At 54.0% G+C, this 21,700-nt stretch overlaps 1 protein-coding gene across 1 annotated transcript; it reads right to left on the reverse strand.

Annotated features, from left to right (window-relative positions):
- Positions 1–1,643: 1,643 nt before the first annotated feature.
- On the reverse strand, positions 1,644–21,050 carry ppl (periplakin). The gene is made up of 22 exons (XM_079252499.1): positions 20,866–21,050; positions 19,022–19,121; positions 18,731–18,885; positions 18,528–18,648; positions 17,467–17,592; positions 17,351–17,392; positions 17,094–17,255; positions 16,917–17,024; positions 16,159–16,254; positions 15,956–16,078; positions 14,568–14,714; positions 13,324–13,475; positions 13,084–13,193; positions 12,770–12,927; positions 12,522–12,700; positions 12,316–12,454; positions 6,744–6,937; positions 6,515–6,665; positions 6,347–6,430; positions 6,158–6,274; positions 4,609–4,701; positions 1,644–4,538 (listed from the first exon to the last, which is right to left on the reverse strand). The coding sequence occupies exons 1-22, from the start codon at positions 20,922–20,924 to the stop codon at positions 1,860–1,862; spliced, it is 5,295 nt and encodes a 1,764-aa protein (XP_079108625.1). The 5' UTR covers positions 20,925–21,050; the 3' UTR covers positions 1,644–1,859.
- Between the last annotated feature and the right edge of the window lie 650 nt (positions 21,051–21,700).

Here is a 21,700-nt window from a genome sequence, read left to right on the forward strand (position 1 = left end):
CGTCTATGTATACATGTCTATGTATACATGTTTATGTATACATGATGTCTATGTATACATGACGTCTATGTATACATGTCTATGTATACATGTTTATGTATACATGATGTCTATGTATACATGATGTCTATGTATACATGTCTATGTATACATGTTTATGTATACATGATGTCTATGTATACATGATGTCTATGTATACATGTCTATGTATACATGTTTATGTATACATGATGTCTATGTATACATGATGTCTATGTATACATGTTTATGTATACATGATGTCTATGTATACATGTCTATGTATACATGTCTATGTATACATGACGTCTATGTATACATGATGTCTATGTATACATGTTTATGTATACATGATGTCTATGTATACATGTCTATGTATACATGACGTCTATGTATACATGATGTCTATGAAGGCACCCACCAGGGCCGTATCCAGGGAAACGTGAATGTGGGGCCACGAAGACACTGTGTGCGGTGGCTCATCTATACATTCCCTGCACTCATCAGCAGGATCATTAATAACTTTCAATCTTTGGGTCACTAACAACTCTGAGTCCTTTTCAAAGCCAAAAAAAAAATTTAAAGCTTCAAAATGTGGACTTTGAAAAAGAACAAAGTTTTATTACAAACACGAAAATACTTTTTCTCCCATGAAGAAATTTATACAGCTGCCATTCATCTAGCAGACGACCCAGAAGGCTTGAAGAGCAAAAACTGAAAGGATCACACAAGAAAAGAGTTATTTATACCAAAATAGGAATGAGAAGTGATCTCTGGCAAGTTATAAATGATAATAAACTCTAATAATGATAAAATCCAGAGGTTTTCTGCATCTGCTCTGTTCTGTCTTTCTGGGAAACATTGTTTTCCTTCACATATTTACTGGGAAAGCTGGAGAACATCTGTCCATGGAAGGACACAGCTTTCATTAACAGATGGATTATTTGTCTTTTTCCATACTTTATCCCAGCTGGAAGATGAATTTAACCTCCGGAGCAGTTTGGGGTTCAGGGCCCACTGGTTCACCTCAGTCGCCGTCCCAGGAACTTCAACACAGACCTGCTTTGTGACCCCCAGGCCGTCGTTTAGTTTCTCTCTTTATTGAAGCACGAGCTCTGCCGGGTCTCAGATCTTTTCTTCCTGACTTCCAGATGATGTGAATAATCTTCAACCTGAGGCTTGGATTTGTGTTTCACGGTCAGCTGTTCAAACCCGACAGCGGGTCCTGAGTTTGCGGATCTTTCCGTGCTCCAGGCGAGCGCAGTGTGGGAACTCTGGAGGCTGGACAGGTGAAGCACCAGTTCCAGTTATGAGAGGACAACATGCACATCATCTCTGTTCCCTGCAGAAGTTATTTTAAAAACCTGTCTCTCCGTCAAGCTGCAGGCTTTAAACGGAGTCAGAGTTCATATTAAATCCATTTCCACACTGAGTCAGACATGCAGCAGATGCAGAACCCGTCCGCTTATAAAAAACCTTTAGTGTGATATAGTTTAGTTTAAACTAGTTTTATTTGAAGTCCTGTTGCTTAAATGTTTATTTATGCTGTGTGTTTAGCATGATGTGCTCACATAAAACCAACATTTCTCTGTTTCATTAGATTTTTATTGAAGTTTGCAGTAGAACACAGTAGATCCTTCTGGAAAAAGCTCCAGAACAGCGGAGTCATCGAGACCCTCCATCAATCTGAGAATATATCAGCAAGCTTGCTGGTAACGTACCCATCATTAAAACTAGCACCGCAGAACAGGAAGCAGACACGAAGCAGCAAATAACCCGGTGAAGAGAGCGTGAGGAGGAGCGGAAGGAGTTGGATCTGGCCGGGGGAGAGAGGAGTTGCATCAGAGAGCCGACTTCTTGCCTGACACCATGGCTCCAAACTCCTGGATGGAGATCTCCTTGTCATTGTACTGCTGAAGCTGCCGTTTGGTGATGTGCCCGAAGCGCAGCGCATCGTCGATGGAGAACTTCTTCCCAGACTTCCTGTCGTGGAGCACAGAGGATTCTCCGCTGGGGCCTTTCACCGTGATCTCCTCCCAGTCGCACTCCTGGCTCTGCAGGTTGACAAACATCTTCCAGTCGATCAGACCCAGCTTGTACGCCTCCTCGGGTCGCATCTCCCTCCCCGTGTCCGGGTCGATGACCACGATGGACCTGCGGAGGTGGCTTTCCCTCTGCTCCCTCTTCATCCTCACCGCTGCCAGGCTCTTCTGGAGCTTCTGGATCTCCTCCTCCTTCTGGACCGTGACGCCCCTGAGCTCGTCGAGTTCCCTCCGCAGCGAGTCCAGCCTGAGCTCCAGGTTCTTCCCGTCCTCCTGGGGGGCGGTCTCGGTGATGAGCCGGGTCTCCTTGCTGGTGATCTCGATCTCGGCGCGGAGCTTGCGGATCTCGTTCTGCAGCCGTTGGTTTTCCAGCTGCTGGCGGTTGTTCTCCTCGCGGATGTAGTCCAGTTCCTTGGTGGACTTGGTTTTGGAGAACTCCATGTCTGAGAGCTTCGAGGTGACGGAGGAGAGCTCCACTTCCAGTTCCCGTCTCCGTCTCTTCTCGTCTTCCAGCGTTCTCTTCAGGTTCTCGATCTCGATCTCAGCCTCTGGGTCCCGCTCCACCTGGACCTTCTCTGTGCGGACAACTCTCTCCTTCACCTCCATCTTCTCCAGTGTGAGCTGCCTCTGGATGAGGACATTCAGCTCCTTCTCCAGAAGGGTTCGCTTGTGGCGCTCCTCGTCCAGCTGCAGTCTGAGGATGGAGTGCTCCTTCTCCTGCTGGGGGTCCTGCTGGAGCACCACCTTCTGTTTAACGGTCACCTTCTCCCGGTTCTCCTTGTCCCGGATCTCCAGCTCTTGAAGCCTGACCCGGAGTCTCTGGATCTCCAGCTCGGCGTCGCGCCTGGCCCGCCGCTCGCGCTCCAGCTCCTCCAGCTGGAGGTCCAGGTCTGCGATCTGCCTCTGCAGACGGAGCAGCTCCGCCTTCAGGTTCTCCTTCTGCCTCTGCTCGTTGCTGATGTTCTGGGAGAAGGTGTTGCACTCCGACTTGAGGAGAGGATCTTCTTCCATCTTGACCACCTCTTGTTGGACAACCTTCTCTCGGATCTGAGACAGATCCATCTTCTTGAGTCTGATCTTCTCCTCCTGGGCGGATCGCTCTCTTTCAAGATCCAGACGTTTCTTCTGCTCGTCCGCCAGCTTCCTCTTCAGAGTCTCCACCTCCTCCTTGGTCTTGGGGTCTTCTCTGTACTGCATCACCTCCTGGACCACCTCTTTGGTCTGAACTTGGGGTTTGGTGTCCTTCCACCTGTCGATCTCGTCCCGAAGCTGACGGATTTCCATCTCCGACTTCTCCGTCTGCTGGGTTTTATCCACGATTTCGTTGCGAAGTCTTTCCAGCTCTCGCTCGGTCTGCGGATCCGTCTTGTATTTTATGACTTCCTTGATGATCTCCTTGACCTCCACCTGAGGTCCTCGGTTCTTCAGCATCAGCAGCTCATCCTGCAGGGATTTCAGATGGAGCTCCGCGTCTTGGTAGCGCCTCTGCTGCTCCACCAGCTCCAGGCGGAGGTTGGCCACTTCGTTCTCAGCCTTGGGGTCGGGCCGGACGATCTCCCGAACCTTCTCCTGGATCACAACCTTGGACTTCTCCTCCTCCAGGCTTGAGATTTTCCTCTGGAGGTCGGCCTTCTCCCGCTGAGAGGACCGCCACCTGGCCTTCTCATCCTCGTACTGCCTCCTGAGGTTCTCTACTTCTCTTTCGAAGGCCACATCTTTCTCCACCTTCAGCACCTCCTTGATGGAGATCTTCTCCTCCGCCATGGCCTTCTCCTTCTCCAGCCTGCGGAGTTTGTCCTGAAGGAAGTGCAGCTCGTCCTCCAGCTGCTTCCGGCCGTCCATCTCCTTCTGTTTGCGGCTGAGGAGGACCTGGTACTCGGCTTCCAGCTGCGGGTCATTCTGGACTTTGATCACCTCCTCCTCTGTGATCACTTCTTGTTCTTTGTTCTTCTCCTCGGCCAGGAGAGTCACCTGCTTCTGTATCTGGATCAGCTGGTTGTCCTTCATCATCTTCTGCCTCCTCAGCTCCTCCAGCTCGTCCCGAAGCTTGCGGACCTCCTCCTCCTGGCCACGGTCTCTCTCTATGCGCAGCACCTCCTTCACCGTGTACTGCTGTGCTCCTTCCCTCAGCTCCGTCTCCAGGCCACGCAGCCTGAGCTTCAGCACCTCCAGGTCGTTCTCCAGGACGTGGGTGGAACGCCGCTCCTCCGACAGCTTCTGCTGGACCTTGTGGACCTCCTCGTCGAGCTGCGGGTCAGGAACCTTTTTGATCAGCTGCTTCTTGACGATGGTGTCCTGCGGCTTCTGCCCTTCCAGGGAATAAATCTTAGCTTGGATGCTCTCGATTTCTTTCTCCAGCTGCTCCCTCCTCTGGATCTCATCTTCCAGCTGCTTCTTGATCCTCCAAGGCTCCTCTCCAGGAGCTGCAGCATGGACCGTCTTCACGCTGGAGGCCTGGATCAGAGGAGTCTCTGCTTGCTGTGGAGACACAGGGTCCTGGTTACCTCTGATGGGTGAGGAGAGTGAATGCTGCGGTGCACACATCTACCTGGCTCAGGAGGCTCTGGGCGAACTCCAGATTCTGCAGCCGCTGCCTGTTGACGGCGTTGACCTCAGTGAACTTGGCCTCGATCGCCGCTTCCTGCAAGGTTCAGACAACAAAGCATTCAGAGCACAGCGTCACCTACATCTGGGTTACATTCATACTGGGACGGGAGAGGTGGGTCGGGTGGTTCTGGGCGGGTTTGGGAGAGTATAATATGTGGTTTCTTCTTCTTATTAGAATCATAAAAATCACAGAAAACATTAACTGGAATATTATAAGCATCACTCGTCAGACCCTTCTTAGTAAAACCACATCCCGGTCTGACCTCAAGAACCAGAACCACATCCCGGTCCGGCCTCAGGAACCAGAACCACATCCCGGTCCGGCCTCAGAAACCAGAACCACATCCCGGTCCGACCTCAGGAACCAGAACCACATCCCGGTCCGGCCTCAGGAACCAGAACCACATCCCGGTCCGACCTCAAGAACCAGAACCACATCCCGGTCCGGCCTCAGGAACCAGAACCACATCCCGGTCCGGCCTCAGAAACCAGAACCACATCCCGGTCCGGCCTCAGGAACCAGAACCACATCCCGGTCCGGCCTCAGGAACCAGAACCACATCCCGGTCCGGCCTCAGGAACCAGAACCACATCCCGGTCCGGCCTCAGGAACCAGAACCACATCCCGGTCTGACCTCAAAAACCAGAACCACATCCCGGTCCGACCTCAGGAACCAGAACCACATCCCGGTCCGGCCTCAGGAACCAGAACCACATCCCGGTCCGGCCTCAGGAACCAGAACCACATCCCGGTCCGGCCTCAGGAACCAGAACCACATCCCGGTCCGGCCTCAGAAACCAGAACCACATCCCGGTCCGGCCTCAGGAACCAGAACCACATCCCGGTCCGGCCTCAGGAACCAGAACCACATCCCGGTCCGGCCTCAGGAACCAGAACCACATCCCGGTCCGGCCTCAGGAACCAGAACCACATCCCGGTCCGGCCTCAGAAACCAGAACCACATCCCGGTCCGGCCTCAGGAACCAGAACCACATCCCGGTCCGGCCTCAGGAACCAGAACCACATCCCAGTCTGGCTTCATTCTAGTCAGTCCCTCTGCTACAGGCTGAAGCTAATAGGAGACGTCCCATGATGCACTGGGAGACGTCCCATGATGCACTGGGAGACGTCCCATGATGCACTGGGAGACGTCCCATGATGCACTGGGAGACGTCCCATGATGCACTGGGAGACGTCCCATGATGCACTGGGAGACGTCCCATAATGCACTGGGAGACGTCTCATAATGCACTGGGAGACGTGATGGTGATGGTGCACTCCCATGGTGCACTGGGCTTCTGACTGGTCTGGGGTTGGGAGGCGAGGTGGTTCTCCATCAGAGAACCCATGCATGCACATGGGTCAGATCAGAACCCTAGTTCCCAGTAAAACCAAGGCTGCAGCAGCTGGAAACTGGACCAGACAGCTGGTGTGAGACCACCCTCCCCTCCATGCAGACCAGCTGCCAGCAGGTGCTACCAGGTCTCACCTCGGCTTTGACCGTCAGCGCAGGCGACTCCAGTCGGCTCCTCTTGTAGGTCTGAGGAACGAGTCCATCCTCCAGGTCCAGTATGGACCGGAACTTCTCCGTTTCCGACTCGTAGTCCTGCAGGGAGGAGCCGTTAGCTGGGAACTTGCTGGCTTCCTGCAGGTGAGGCTGTGAAACGGCGTGTCTTACCTTGACGGCTTGTTGGTAAAGCTGGGCGTTTCTGGAAATGTTGTTCAGGTCGGACTCCTTTCTTGCGATGTCAGACAGCAGGTTCTGGAGAAGACGTGGTTTTTAGGATCTTATGAAGATCAGGGACAGGACGTTGTCCTTCAGCAGGACACATGCTGCTCATCTCACCCTCTGGTTCTTCAGCTTGGTCTCCACTTGACTCAGGTCATCAGTTTCCCGGGGCTCGTAGTTGGGGACCCGGGACAGCCAGCTGTTCAGGTTGTCATAATCCTTGTGGTAGTTGTTGTAGGCCACTTTGGCTCTCTGCAAGCTCTGAGACCTTCAGCACAGAGAGGGACGACAATCACGGCACTGGTCTTCTCTGCAGGCGGACAAACCTCAGATCCGAGCGTCTCACCTGGACTCGATCTGCCGATTCAGGTTGTTGAAGCGCTTGCTGAGCTTCTGGACATCCGCTTCCTGCCGCTCGATGTCGGGACAGTGTTCCTGGAACTTACTGGCCATGTTATCGCAGCTGGACTTGGCCGAGCGCAGGTTCTGCTCCGTCTCAGTGATCAGCGACCTCTGGGACCTCAGGTCTGATGCAACCCCCTGCCAGAGGAGAGGACAGTAAATACCAACATCCAGGATCCCTCATAGATCCACGTGAACTCATGTCCTTTCTCATTGTTCCAGCACCAAAGTGTCCCGCAGGAGACAGCGGCACCAAAGTGTCCCGCAGGAGACAGCGGCACCAAAGTGTCCCGCAGGAGACAGCAAGTACCAAAGTGTCCCGCAGGAGACAGCGAGTACCAAAGTGTCCCGCAAGAGACAGCGGCACCAAAGTGTGCCGCAGGAGACAGCGGCACCAAAGTGTCCCGCAGGAGACAGCGAGTACCAAAGTGTGCCGCAGGAGACAGCGAGTACCAAAGTGTCCCGCAGGAGACAGCGGCACCAAAGTGTCCCGCAGGAGACAGCGAGTACCAAAGTGTGCCGCAGGAGACAGCGAGTACCAAAGTGTCCCGCAGGAGACAGCGGCACCAAAGTGTCCCGCAAGAGACAGCGGTACCAAAGTGTCCTGCAGGAGACAGCGAGTACCAAAGTGTGCCGCAGGAGACAGCGAGTACCAAAGTGTCCCGCAGGAGACAGCGGTACCAAAGTGTCCCGCAGGAGACAGCGAGTACCAAAGTGTGCCGCAGGAGACAGCGAGTACCAAAGTGTCCCGCAGGAGACAGCGGTACCAAAGTGTCCTGCAGGAGACAGCGAGTACCAAAGTGTGCCGCAGGAGACAGCGAGTACCAAAGTGTCCCGCAGGAGACAGCGGTACCAAAGTGTGCCGCAGGAGACAGCGAGTACCAAAGTGTCCCGCAGGAGACAGCGAGTACCAAAGTGTCCCGCAGGAGACAGCAAGTACCAAAGTGTCCCGCAGGAGACAGCGAGTACCAAAGTGTCCCGCAAGAGACAGCGGCACCAAAGTGTCCCGCAGGAGACAGCGAGTACCAAAGTGTCCCGCAGGAGACAGCGGCACCAAAGTGTGCCGCAGGAGACAGCGGCACCAAAGTGTGCCGCAGGAGACAGCGGCACCAAAGTGTCCCGCAGGAGACAGCGAGTACCAAAGTGTCCCGCAGGAGACAGCGAGTACCAAAGTGTCCCGCAGGAGACAGCGAGTACCAAAGTGTCCCGCAGGAGACAGCGAGTACCAAAGTGTCCCGCAGGAGACAGCGGCACCAAAGTGTCCCGCAGGAGACAGCGGTACCAAAGTGTCCCGCAGGAGACAGCGGTACCAAAGTGTCCCGCAGGAGACAGCGAGTACCAAAGTGTCCTGCAGGAGACAGCGGCACCAAAGTGTCCCGCAGGAGACAGCGGCACCAAAGTGTCCCGCAGGAGACAGCGAGTACCAAAGTGTCCTGCAGGAGACAGCGGCACCAAAGTGTCCTGCAGGAGACAGCGAGTACCAAAGTGTCCCGCAGGAGACAGCGAGTACCAAAGTGTCCTGCAGGAGACAGCGGCACCAAAGTGTCCCGCAGGAGACAGCGGCACCAAAGTGTCCCGCAGGAGACAGCGAGTACCAAAGTGTCCTGCAGGAGACAGCGGCACCAAAGTGTCCAGCAGGAGACAGCGAGTACCAAAGTGTCCTGCAGGAGACAGCGAGTACCAAAGTGTCCTGCAGGAGACAGCGAGTACCAAAGTGTCCTGCAGGAGACAGCGGCACCAAAGTGTCCAGCAGGAGACAGCGAGTACCAAAGTGTCCCGCAGGAGACAGCGGCACCAAAGTGTCCCGCAGGAGACAGCGGCACCAAAGTGTCCCGCAGGAGACAGCGAGTACCAAAGTGTCCCGCAGGAGACAGCGAGTACCAAAGTGTCCCGCAGGAGACAGCGGCACCAAAGTGTGCCGCAGGAGACAGCGGTACCAAAGTGTCCCGCAGGAGACAGCGGTACCAAAGTGTCCCGCAGGAGACAGCGAGTACCAAAGTGTCCTGCAGGAGACAGCGGCACCAAAGTGTCCCGCAGGAGACAGCGGCACCAAAGTGTCCCGCAGGAGACAGCGAGTACCAAAGTGTCCTGCAGGAGACAGCGAGTACCAAAGTGTCCTGCAGGAGACAGCGAGTACCAAAGTGTCCTGCAGGAGACAGCGGCACCAAAGTGTCCAGCAGGAGACAGCGAGTACCAAAGTGTCCTGCAGGAGACAGCGGCACCAAAGTGTCCTGCAGGAGACAGCGGCACCAAAGTGTCCAGCAGGAGACAGCGAGTACCAAAGTGTCCCGCAGGAGACAGCGAGTACCAAAGTGTCCAGCAGGAGACAGCGGTACCAAAGTGTCCCGCAGGAGACAGCGAGTACCAAAGTGTCCCGCAGGAGACAGCAAGTACCAAAGTGTCCCGCAGGAGACAGCGGTACCAAAGTGTCCCGCAGGAGACAGCGAGTACCAAAGTGTCCCGCAGGAGACAGCGAGTACCAAAGTGTCCAGCAGGAGACAGCGGTACCAAAGTGTCCCGCAGGAGACAGCGGCACCAAAGTGTCCCGCAGGAGACAGCGGTACCAAAGTGTCCCGCAGGAGACAGCGGTACCAAAGTGTCCAGCAGGAGACAGCAGTACCAAAGTGTCCCGCAGGAGACAGCGGTACCAAAGTGTCCCGCAGGAGACAGCGAGTACCAAAGTGTCCCGCAGGAGACAGCGAGTACCAAAGTGTCCCGCAGGAGACAGCGAGTACCAAAGTGTCCAGCAGGAGACAGCGAGTACCAAAGTGTCCCGCAGGAGACAGCGGTACCAAAGTGTCCCGCAGGAGACAGCGAGTACCAAAGTGTCCAGCAGGAGACAGCGAGTACCAAAGTGTCCCGCAGGAGACAGCGGCACCAAAGTGTCCCGCAGGAGACAGCGAGTACCAAAGTGTCCAGCAGGAGACAGCGGTACCAAAGTGTCCCGCAGGAGACAGCGAGTACCAAAGTGTCCCGCAGGAGACAGCGAGTACCAAAGTGTCCCGCAGGAGACAGCGAGTACCAAAGTGTCCCGCAGGAGACAGCGGCACCAAAGTGTCCCGCAGGAGACAGCGAGTACCAAAGTGTCCAGCAGGAGACAGCGGCACCAAAGTGTCCCGCAGGAGACAGCGAGTACCAAAGTGTCCCGCAGGAGACAGCGGCACCAAAGTGTCCCGCAGGAGACAGCGAGTACCAAAGTGTCCAGCAGGAGACAGCGGTACCAAAGTGTCCTGCAGGAGACAGCGGCACCAAAGTGTCCCGCAGGAGACAGCGAGTACCAAAGTGTCCAGCAGGAGACAGCGAGTACCAAAGTGTCCAGCAGGAGACAGCGGCACCAAAGTGTCCCGCAGGAGACAGCGGTACCAAAGTGTCCCGCAGGAGACAGCGGCACCAAAGTGTCCCGCAGGAGACAGCGAGTACCAAAGTGTCCAGCAGGAGACAGCGAGTACCAAAGTGTCCAGCAGGAGACAGCGGCACCAAAGTGTCCCGCAGGAGACAGCGGCACCAAAGTGTCCCGCAGGAGACAGCGGCACCAAAGTGTCCCGCAGGAGACAGCGGTACCAAAGTGTCCTGCAGGAGACAGCGAGTACCAAAGTGTCCCGCAGGAGACAGCGAGTACCAAAGTGTCCAGCAGGAGACAGCGGCACCAAAGTGTCCCGCAGGAGACAGCGGCACCAAAGTGTCCCGCAGGAGACAGCGGCACCAAAGTGTCCCGCAGGAGACAGCGGTACCAAAGTGTCCTGCAGGAGACAGCGGTACCAAAGTGTCCTGCAGGAGACAGCGGCACCAAAGTGTCCAGCAGGAGACAGCGAGTACCAAAGTGTCCAGCAGGAGACAGCGGCACCAAAGTGTCCCGCAGGAGACAGCGGCACCAAAGTGTCCCGCAGGAGACAGCGGTACCAAAGTGTCCTGCAGGAGACAGCGAGTACCAAAGTGTCCAGCAGGAGACAGCGAGTACCAAAGTGTCCAGCAGGAGACAGCGAGTACCAAAGTGTCCTGCAGGAGACAGCGAGTACCAAAGTGTCCAGCAGGAGACAGCGAGTACCAAAGTGTCCAGCAGGAGACAGCGGTACCAAAGTGTCCTGCAGGAGACAGCGAGTACCAAAGTGTCCAGCAGGAGACAGCGAGTACCAAAGTGTCCTGCAGGAGACAGCGAGTACCAAAGTGTCCAGCAGGAGACAGCGAGTACCAAAGTGTCCAGCAGGAGACAGCGAGTACCAAAGTGTCCAGCAGGAGACAGCGAGTACCAAAGTGTCCAGCAGGAGACAGCGAGTACCAAAGTGTCCAGCAGGAGACAGCGGCACCAAAGTGTCCTGCAGGAGACAGCAAGTACCAAAGTGTCCTGCAGGAGACAGCGGCACCAAAGTGTCCCGCAGGAGACAGCGAGTACCAAAGTGTCCCGCAGGAGACAGCGAGTACCAAAGTGTCCTTTTCTTGCATCCGTACTAAGCAGAACCTTTATTCTGAAAGGTTCAGCACTGGAAGTGAGGTGCTTGTGAATGTTTGAGGCTGACACAAGTCTTGTAGCCTGAAGCCGCCATGTTGAGTAGCATCAAACGAAAATAACGGTTTCTGCACAGCTTGTGTTTACAGCTGTCCATCTCAGACTGAGGAGGACGGCTAAATGTAGGATCTGCACGGAGCAGCAGCTGGTGTCTGAATCGCAACACACCTTACGTGCTAACTTAACCAACTTCAACGGCAGTTTAAAAAACGTAGATTTGTCGAGAGAAGCAACTTTCCGAGCTTTGAGGCTAATCTATGCATGTAGGTGACCCATGCTAGGTCCATTCTGCTGCAGAAGCATAACCTTATTTCTGCAACTCTTCCTGAATTAATGCAGACGGCGCAGCGTTACCCACGATAACTCCGCGTTAACCCCACTTTAACCCCACGTTAACTGCATTAAACATGTTAACCCCAAGTTAACTGCGTTAACCCTGTTAACCGCTTTAACCGCGTTAACCATGTTAACCGCTTTAACGGTGTTAACCGCTTTAACGGTGTTAACCACTGGGTTAACGTGGGAACCCCACGTTAACCGCGTTAACGGCCTTAATCCCGCACTAACGGCGTTAACCCCGCGTTAACCATGTTAACAGCTTTAACCGCGTTAACCATGTTAACCCCACGTTAACCACGTTAACCATGATAACCCCCATGTTAACCCCGCATTAACCGCGTTAACCCCGCGTTAACCATGTTAACAGCTTTAACCGCGTTAACCATGTTAACCCCACGTTAACCACGTTAACCATGATAACCCCCATGTTAACCCCGCATTAACCGCGTTAACCCCGCGTTAACCATGTTAACAGCTTTAACCGCGTTAACCATGTTAACCCCACGTTAACCACGTTAACCATGATAACCCCCATGTTAACCCCGCATTAACCGCGTTAACCCCGCGTTAACCATGTTAATCCTGTTAACCCCGCGTTAACACATATGTCTGGGTAAACCTGAGGGCTATGTTGGCGTCCAGGCCAGTGTAAACACTGCAGAAGGCCTCTTACTGCAAGCTCCTGCTGAGTCTTCTCCAGCGAGCTGAAGTCCGCCGGAGCCACCTCCTCCCTTGCCAGCTTGTTCTCGTAGGTGGACAGGAGACCTTTGCCATTTTGAAGAGACGTCTCCAGCTGGTTGGAGTTCTTCAACCTAAAAGAAGAGCGGTGTTTAGAGAAGGTCGTTGCTTGTGGAAACGCAGAGAAAACACGGGACTTACTTCTCTTGGGAAAGGTGAAGAAGCTGCTCAACCTTGGTGTATTTCTTGTTGGCTTCGTCCACTTTGCTGTGAAGCTGAGGAGCGCTGGCTGAGCTCGGGTTGGACGACAAGAAGCTCTTCGCCTCCTGAACCTTCGAGGACTTCTCTGGTTCGATCCTTCTCACGGCAGCAGCCACGTCCTTGTGGAACGTTGGGATCAGAGATTACAGCGCAGGAACACCTCGCTCACACATCAGAAAAGTCCTTACCTTCATGTCCTGCAGGCGGTCGGCGCTGTCCTGCAGAGGCCGGTTCTGCTCCAGCGGTGGGCGCACGCGACTATAAATGGCCTTTTCTTGTTTGTCCAGGTCGCTGACGACCTTATCCAGACCGGCCATCAGCTGACGGCACTGCTGCTCCTGCTTGTCTGCATTCACAAAGAACCACATCAGCTTCAGCAGCCACCTCATGCTCCACATGTTCTGGTCACGGCCGTGCTCATTAACACCAACCAGAACATCTCATCATCCTCCTGAAGACAACGTGAGGCGAGAAGATGGATGGAGGAGAATGTTGTGCTCACCTGCAGCAGTTCCAGCTCCGCTCTCCTTCTTCAGCTCATCCAGACGTTTCTGCAGAGTGGTCCGGCTGCTCATCATCTTCTGTTTGATGGCTTTCTGCTGACTGGACAGGCTGGACACGGGGAGGGGGGGGGGTCCAACATTTTAGTCCCTAACAGATGTTCACTCTGTATCACAGCTTACCTGGTTTCTGAGGAGATCAGTAACTGAAGAGTTGTGAGTAATTACCGGGAGACACTCACTTGTCAGAGATGGTGACTGCCTCTGGGTCCGTGGGGGGGATCATGAAGCAGACAGCCGGGGCGGTGAGTTTATGTCCAGCCACATCCTTCACGTCCCACTTGGGACCATTGTTACGGAGCAGAGTGTATGTTTCCCCACGCGAAATCTGTCCCTGAACACATCCAACAGGCAGAATGAGTCGCTGTTCACAAACTAGACATCATCTCTGCTTCACTAAATATCTCACTCTGCGGTGTGCTGCACGCCAACATGGCTGCCGAGTCCCGCTTCAACCTGCTGATTGGGCGACCAGATGCACCCCGACATCAGCCGGGTCAGCCGGGTCGCCCCGTCATCAGCCGGGTCAGCCGGGTCGCACCGACATCAGCCGGGTCGCCCCGTCATCAGCCGGGTCGCACCGACATCAGCCGGGTCAGCCGGGTCGCACCGTCATCAGCCGGGTCAGCCGGGTCGCACCGACGTCAGCCGGGTCGCACCGTCATCAGCCGGGTCAGCCGGGTCGCACCGACGTCAGCCGGGTCAGCCGGGTCGCACCGACGTCAGCCGGGTCGCACCGTCATCAGCCGGGTCAGCCGGGTCGCACCGACGTCAGCCGGGTCGCACCGTCATCAGCCGGGTCAGCCGGGTCGCACCGACGTCAGCCGGGTCAGCCGGGTCGCACCGACGTCAGCCGGGTCGCACCGTCATCAGCCGGGTCAGCCGGGTCGCACCGACGTCAGCCGGGTCGCACCGTCATCAGCCGGGTCAGCCGGGTCGCACCGACGTCAGCCGGGTCGCACCGACGTCAGCCGGGTCGCACCGACGTCAGCCGGGTCAACTTCATGGTCTTTGCAGAATGAAGCCACAAGCTTCTTATATTTTCTCCAATCCTACGCGCGAGTCTTTAGCAGTTTATCTTAATACTCTCAGTCGAGCCGTCCGAGGGATTTCCATATATCCTGGTGTAAAATCCTGACATTACAGGCTCAGTCATGAGGGTGAGTAAGGGGAAAAGAGCGCTGAGCAAGACAGGAAACATCTCAGGATTAGCGTCCTGACAGCATGTGACAGAGGAAAAGAACTGCTGAGGTAAGTCTGTCGTAGAGAATCTGCACTCTGCTCTATAAACCACAGGACCAAACTGGCATCTCCTGATGGTAGACGAGCCTCAGGAAGCCTGATGAAGGTTCAGTTCTGTAGATTAGTTAGAAAACAAGCACCTAAACAGGAAAATTGTGTCTCTTATTCCAGGAATCAAAAATACCTCATCAGCGTCAAAGTCACACAGAGCTTCGATGGGCAGCAGCTTCTGGGGCGTCTCTCTTCGGTACTTCAAAGGCAAAACCTGCAGGCTTCTCTTCTGAAGAGCCTTCACCCGGTCTTCAAAGTGTTCCACAGCCTTAGCTTGGTCCTACAAACAGATCGGTATATGGTCACATGATACCTGCACGTCATTAGCATGTCATTAGCATGTTGCTAGGATGATGCCAGCATGTCATTAGCATGTCATTAGCATGTTGCTAGGATGATGCCAGCATGTCATTAGCATGTTGCTAGGATGATGCCAGCATGTCATTAGCATGTTGCTAGGATGATGCCAGCATGTCATTAGCATGTTGCTAGGATGATGCCAGCATGTCATTAGCATGTCGCCAGGATAATGCCAGCATGTCATTAGCATGTCATAGCATGTCGCCAGGATGATGCCAGTATGTCATTAGCATGTCGCCAGGACGATGCCAGTATGTCATTAGCATGTCGCCAGGACGATGCCAGCATGTCATTAGCATGACGCCAGGACGATGCCAGCATGTCATTAGCATGACGCCAGGACGATGCCAGCATGTCATTAGCATGTCGCCAGGATAATGCCAGCATGTCATTAGCATGTCGCCAGGACGATGCCAGCATGTCATTAGCATGTCGCCAGGACGATGCCAGCATGTCATTAGCATGTCGCCAGTATGATGCCAGCATGTCATTAGCATGTCGCCAGTATGATGCCAGCATGTTATTAGCATGTCGCCAGTATGATGCCAGCATGTCATTAGCATGTCGCCAGTATGATGCCAGCATGTTATTAGCATGTCGCCAGTATGATGCCAGCATGTTATTAGCATGTTGCTAGGATGATGCCAGCATGTTGTCAGCACGTAATTAGCATGTCATTAGCATGTCGCCAGGACGATGCCAGCATGTCATTAGCATGACGCCAGGACGATGCCAGCATGTCATTAGCATGACGCCAGGACGATGCCAGCATGTAATTAGCATGTCGCCAGTATGATGCCAGCATGTCATTAGCATGTCGCCAGTATGATGCCAGCATGTCATTAGCATGTCGCCAGGATAATGCCAGCATGTAATTAGCATGTCGCCAGGACGATGCCAGCATGTCATTAGCATGTCGCCAGTATGATGCCAGCATGTCATTAGCATGTCGCCAGTATGATCCCAGCATGTTATTAGCATGTCGCCAGTATGATGCCAGCATGTTATTAGCATGTCGCCAGTATGATGCCAGCATGTTATTAGCATGTTGCTAGGATGATGCCAGCATGTTGTCAGCACGTAATTAGCATGTCATTAGCATGTGGCCAGCATGTCACCAGAGTTACAGGAGGAGTCCTCTATCGCCATAAAGAAGCTCACATTCAGCTCTGAGATGAGTCTGTCCATCTGATAAATATCTTTGAACTCCGGGTTGTACTTCTGGTTGACCTCCATGTCCAGTCGCTTTAGCAGGTCCTGAGTGTCGCGGGCCTCCTTGTGGAACTGCACACATACAGACAGATAAACACTGAGTCATGAGCTCCATCTCTTTACCTGTTCCGTCTGAACATCAGCTGTCTCACCTTGTGATATTCGTTCATGTGTCGCAGGTGGCTTTCCTCGCAGATGAGCAGGTTTAAATACTCCTTCCAGTCAGCGTGGACCGCCTCCATGTGAGCCTGGTGAAACCACAGAGGTAAAAACAAGATGCTGGAGACCAAACTTCCACCACTGAAGAGGTGTCAGAATGAATCCCAGGTTGTGTGGGTGAAATCCCACACAGAAATCTCAGGATGTGAGAAGCTGGATATAATGAGGAGAAACTGAAGCCAGTGGTTAGCATTTCTTTTGGGAATGAGTTTAAGTAAAGCAAAGTTCTGGACTTTTTTATGACCATGCGAAAGTTTGTGTTTGGAAAAGGGAAACTGGGACGTGACTAATTCAGGGGAGAAGTTCCAGGTCATGTTAGTGGTCCGTAGGAAGTGGCTGAAAACAGAGTTAGCCAACATGGAGGATAAATTACATCCGTGTAGGAATTTCTGAGTTGGTTTGGCGCCCCAGTTTTTATCCAGCAGAAGCTATGGAAGGTTTGTTATTCCAGCCTTTTCACTGGTTTCAGTAGAGGGAGGAGATCCACGTCCACGTCCTAGATGTAGGGCCCCGCAGAGGCCTACATCTAGCACCGCCCCTGCTGAGACCCTGCACCAACATGAAGCCCAGAGGAGACCAGTGGTCTTCATCAGGCTTCTGAGGGTTCAGCTCCAGAAACCATCAGCAGTTCCTGCTGAAGGACCCAGGAAGGAGAAAGCCTCCATGGTGAAGATGAAGCTGGAGGACTTACCTCAATGACGTCTTTCCCTGGATGCTGAGCAGCTACCAGCTTCTCTCCGTCAGCATTCAGCTTGGTGATGGTGTTCTCTTTGGACTCCAGACATTTACTCATGAGGTTCTGTTGGAGAGATCAGGTTAGTGGACGTCCTCCAGGCATCCAGGCTCATCTGCTGCAGACTGGGCCTACCTGGTAGTGCCTCTGGCGGGCCGGGTAGTCCAGGTTGGTGTCGCTCCAGTCGTAGTTGATCCTCTCCTCCGCCTGCTGGTCCATCCAGTACAGCTCATTGGTGCAGCGCTGCATGTAGTCCCTCAAGCTCAGCAGGTTACGCTGGCGAGCGCTGGAGATGTCCTACAGCACACAGCGAAAGCTTAGTCTGTGGATAAATGTGGATAAAAACTGGTGTGTGAGAAGACGCCCAGGCGTCGTCATGCCGACGTCGTTACCAGCAGTTTGTTGTACTTCGTCTGGAGGCTGCTGATGTATTCCTGCACACAGAAACGGAACAATGAGCTCTGACTCCTCATCATGGGAACGTGCACCGCATCACTTCTCCTCTCACCTTGTCTGGGCCGCTGGAGATGTGAGGAGCCAGGGCCTCCACCTCGCTGTGGAAGATGTTGTGCTCCTCCACCTCATTCTCCACCGACGGCAGGTCCTGACCGTAGCCTTTGTTCTGGAGGTTGTCCTGAGCAGAGACAAAAGGACGGTCATTACCTGTGGTGGGGTGACCCGCCGTAGGGTGAGGACTGGTCCGACACCCCACCAGTCCAGCAGCCTCCTTCATGAATCTGTATGTAGCAACGATGACTCCAGGCGGCGTACGAATGGAAAACAGGAAAACTTCCCGGTTCCTAAAGCAGAGCCTGTTTCCCTTCTTCCATCAGGATCAACAGTAAACCTGGAGCTTCTGGTCCCGCCCACATGTCTAGAAAAGCTCAGGCTGATAAATATTAATCATCTCATTTCCATGATGCTCAGCAGGGAAAAAGCAGGAGGAGGAATTTTCTGGAATGTGAGGAAGAAATTCTAGCAGACCAGGTTGTAAAATGTAAAACTATGTGATGTGGTGGAGGCGGGAGGGACATCAGCACCGCCAGGAAGGCAGAGGAGCGTCAGCAGGCGTCTCGTCTGACCCCCAGCGGGGACGGACGGCGTCCTCCAGCGGGTATTTTCCGTCTCATGTCTGGACCGTCCACCGTGTCAGGACCCGGCAGGTGTCCTGATGCCGGTAACGTACCAGGCGGGTCTGCTGGAGCTCCATGTGTTCGCCTGATTGGTTTGCTGATGCTGCGTCGTCATGGTGACGGAGCAGGTCCTACTCCTGCCAGTAGAGGGAGCTCTGCAGGCTCTTCTCCACAGCAAGCGGTGAAAAGATTTGTGTTCCTCCACGGCAGGACTGCCCAAGTCCGGTCCTGGAGATCTACCATCCTGCTGTTTTCAGGTGCAACCTGGAGAGTGTCTCGTTAGCAGCCTCTGCAGAGCTGGATGACACACAGAAGAGGAGTTCCGCTGGACAGGGGTTGCATCTAAAGGTTGCAGGATGGTAGATCTGGAGGACCTGACTGGTTAAAGTCGGGGCTAAGAGTCAGCCATCACATCACCAGGAAGTGTGTTGCTCACCATCTTCTCGTCCATCATGTTGCCCCAGTTGATGCTGGGCTTGCCTTCGGTACGCAGCAGGTGGTAGATGCGGTCGTGGTCGTCCCTCAGCTTCTGCACCCTCTCACGCAGCTGCCTCATGCTGGAAAAGCAGGAAGAAGATCACATTTAATACGGGATCTTCAGGAGCTTCCAGGTTTTCCACGGAGCTGACGAGGACTCACTCCTGCTCGATCATCTCGGCCTGGGGATGGTGGAGGCGCTTGGCCTCCACCGCGTCCTCGTCCAGCCTATTCAGCAGCTCCATGGAATTGAGGATCCTCTTGTTGGTGTCATCCTGATACAAAGGCGGCTTCCCTTCGTTGATCTTACTCACGTCCTGCAACAGATCAGAGGAAGTCCAGAGTTCAGCTCCAAGCAAGCCGTGAGCTCTTCTGCTTGCTGCAGACTGCAGACTGGCCTCGCCGACCCCCTTTCAGAGACGTCTGGAGCCTGAAAAGCTGCACTTAGTTTACCTTGTTAAGGTTCTGCTCGATGTCATAGATGTTCTTCTCCACTTTATCAGCGTTCTTCTGCAGCTTCTCGATGAGAGCAGCCAGCTCAGCAGAGGCAGTCCTGCAGGACAGGAGACACCTCCTGTAAACCGCTGATTCAGACCAGTTTAACCAGAAGACTGCAAAGGAAACCAGGTTACCCAGACAACGGCAAGCGGGTTATCAACCCGGTAATTCAAACCAGAATTTTCCAATCGGGATCAGAGCACGCCCACATGAGAGGGGAGGAGCCTGCAGCCTTTGACCAATAGCAGAGCGGCGACGTCACCGTGGAGGAGCAGACAGCTGTACTTCAGAGATATGAGGAATTTAAACGCATCACTGAACTCTGTTGCCACAGCAACAGCCAGGACAGAATGCTGCCAGAAAGCTGTCAACTCCGTCAACACGTATGCTGGTAAGACGGGACCTCGTCGGCGTCCCCCCCCAGGGGTTACATAACGGCTGGGACGCAGCCAGAGTCCCAGAACAAGTCTGAGCTGGTCCAGGTCTGCAGAACTACCAAAGCAGAGACCCTGAGGGGGATTCCAGTGTCAAGGTGAAGGTTCCACCAGTAAACATGATGGGTTTGTCAGCGCGCAGGGGGAGGGGGAGGGGGAGGAGGAGGAGGGGGAGGGGGGGGGGGGAGGGGGAGGGGGAGGAGGGGGGGGGAGGAGGAGGAGGGGGAGGGGGAGGAGGCTGTTAAACAAACGCAGCTGCAGCATCTGGTAGCTGTTTGTGTCAGAGCTGATGTCGAACCCCGCCCACCTCGGACCCCCGGCTCCTAACAACCCGTCTCCGGGGACGCTCGGTGGGCCAGGTCCAGGTCCAGGTCCAGGTCCAGGGCCTGGGCCTGGGCCAGGTCCAGGTCCAGGTCTGAGCACACTCCTAATGTTTCCAGGCAGCAAGTGGCGACAGAGCATGAGCTCACATGTTTGTGATGGAGGGAGGAACAGAGAGGTCCCGCTCCAGATCTGAGTCATGGAGGGTGTGGTGGGTCGGTCCTGATCTGGTCTGCAGGCTGGACACGTCTCCAGTCCACAGAGGGACGGAATATGAAACAAACACTGATCAACAAGAGAAAAGCAGGAAAATAATGATCCTCTATGGCTGGAATAAAGCCAGGACGACGTTTGGGATGCAGCTGAGGTGGAGGTGCTAGTAGTAGCAGGAAGAGCAGTGTGTGTGTTTCAGATGAGAAAAGGCTTGGTCACTGCTGATCTATGTGTGTTAGTTCTACAAACTTCTGGTTGCTCTTTATGCTGCTTTATCTGTTCATACATTCATTTTACATCATTTTAGCCTCAGAATCTGACAGCTGAGGCTGGGAACATCCCGTTTCCATGGAAACGTGTTTCCATCCCCGTGGGATCAGCAGGTGGAGGGACGTTATCAGGATTCCTCTGGGTGTGATGATGATGATGATGATGATGATGATGATGATGATCAGACCAGCTGCAGCTTCTGTGTAGTTCCAGAAGCCACTAAACCCCCCCTGGAGCGGAGGATCCGGGTTTTAAGCCGCAGGTGGGAGTTTAACCTGTTCATGGCAGGTGCAGAGCGCGCACACAGGTAGTCCTGCGGGCGCGGCGCGCTGCGTGAAGGGCGGGGGAGGGGGGGGCGGGGGCTTATCAGCCGCACCCTTCCAGCTGGAGCTACAGCTGCTTTTTCTCTTCTCACTGCACAACTCTGCACATCTGATCTGAACCACGCACACAGTCCCAGTAACTGCTCCCAGAACAACCAGTCCATGAAGGAAAGCTGTGAGCAGTGTCTGCGCACGCGCAGATCGAGGTGCGGTTTTTAAGAGAAAGGTTTGTACTCACGTAGCTGCTGGAGCTTTAGGCTGAGTTATAGCCGTGGATTTACTCTTCCTCTTAAACATGCTGACAGGTCACCTGGATGCGCGTCCGCACAAAGAAATAGTCCCCGAGGCGGAGGACAGGTGAGAGAGAGCTGCTCCGCGCGCGCTGCTCTGCGTGTCGTCTCAGAGGTCTGTCCACTGCGTGTCCTTCCTGTTGCGTGGAACACCACAGAATGGCTGCGTCAGCTGAGGTTTACTTTTACTCTTCACACACCCACACACACACACACCCTACCTGGCAGCGGCAGGGGGGGCGGGGCCACGCGGGGAGGGGCTTCCTTCCAGCCAACACGCGCACACCCGCATGATTTACTGCACATTAAAGTCCCACAAGACGTTTTACATTTTTCACTGAAAAGACAAAAATGTAAACAGAGTCCAGCAGGGGTCCACAGGGGTCCACAGGGGTCCAGCAGGGGTCCAGCAGGGGTCCACAGGGGTCCAGCAGGGGTCCAGCAGGGGTCCACAGGGGTCCACAGGGTGGGACGATACGGTTGTCTTTAAACAAATATTTAATTTCATGAGCCAGATGTTCTTCAGCTGTCCAACAGATCACAAAGGTGATAAATGACACAAACACACCCTGTGTGTGTGTGTGTGTGTGTGTGTGTGTGTGTGTGTGTGTGTGTGTGTGTGTGTGTGTGTTATCCAGAGTAGGTGTGGTAGACTAAACAAGCTCAACCGGTCAGCCCACCAAATCTATCTATCTATCTATCTATCTATCTATCTATCTATCTATCTATCTATCTATCTATCTATCTATCTATCTATCTATCTAATTAAATTTAATTTTGCAT

Source organism: Telmatherina bonti, assembly GCF_933228915.1.
Source record: "Telmatherina bonti genome assembly, chromosome: 14".
In the NCBI taxonomy this organism is placed as follows: domain Eukaryota; kingdom Metazoa; phylum Chordata; class Actinopteri; order Atheriniformes; family Telmatherinidae; genus Telmatherina; species Telmatherina bonti.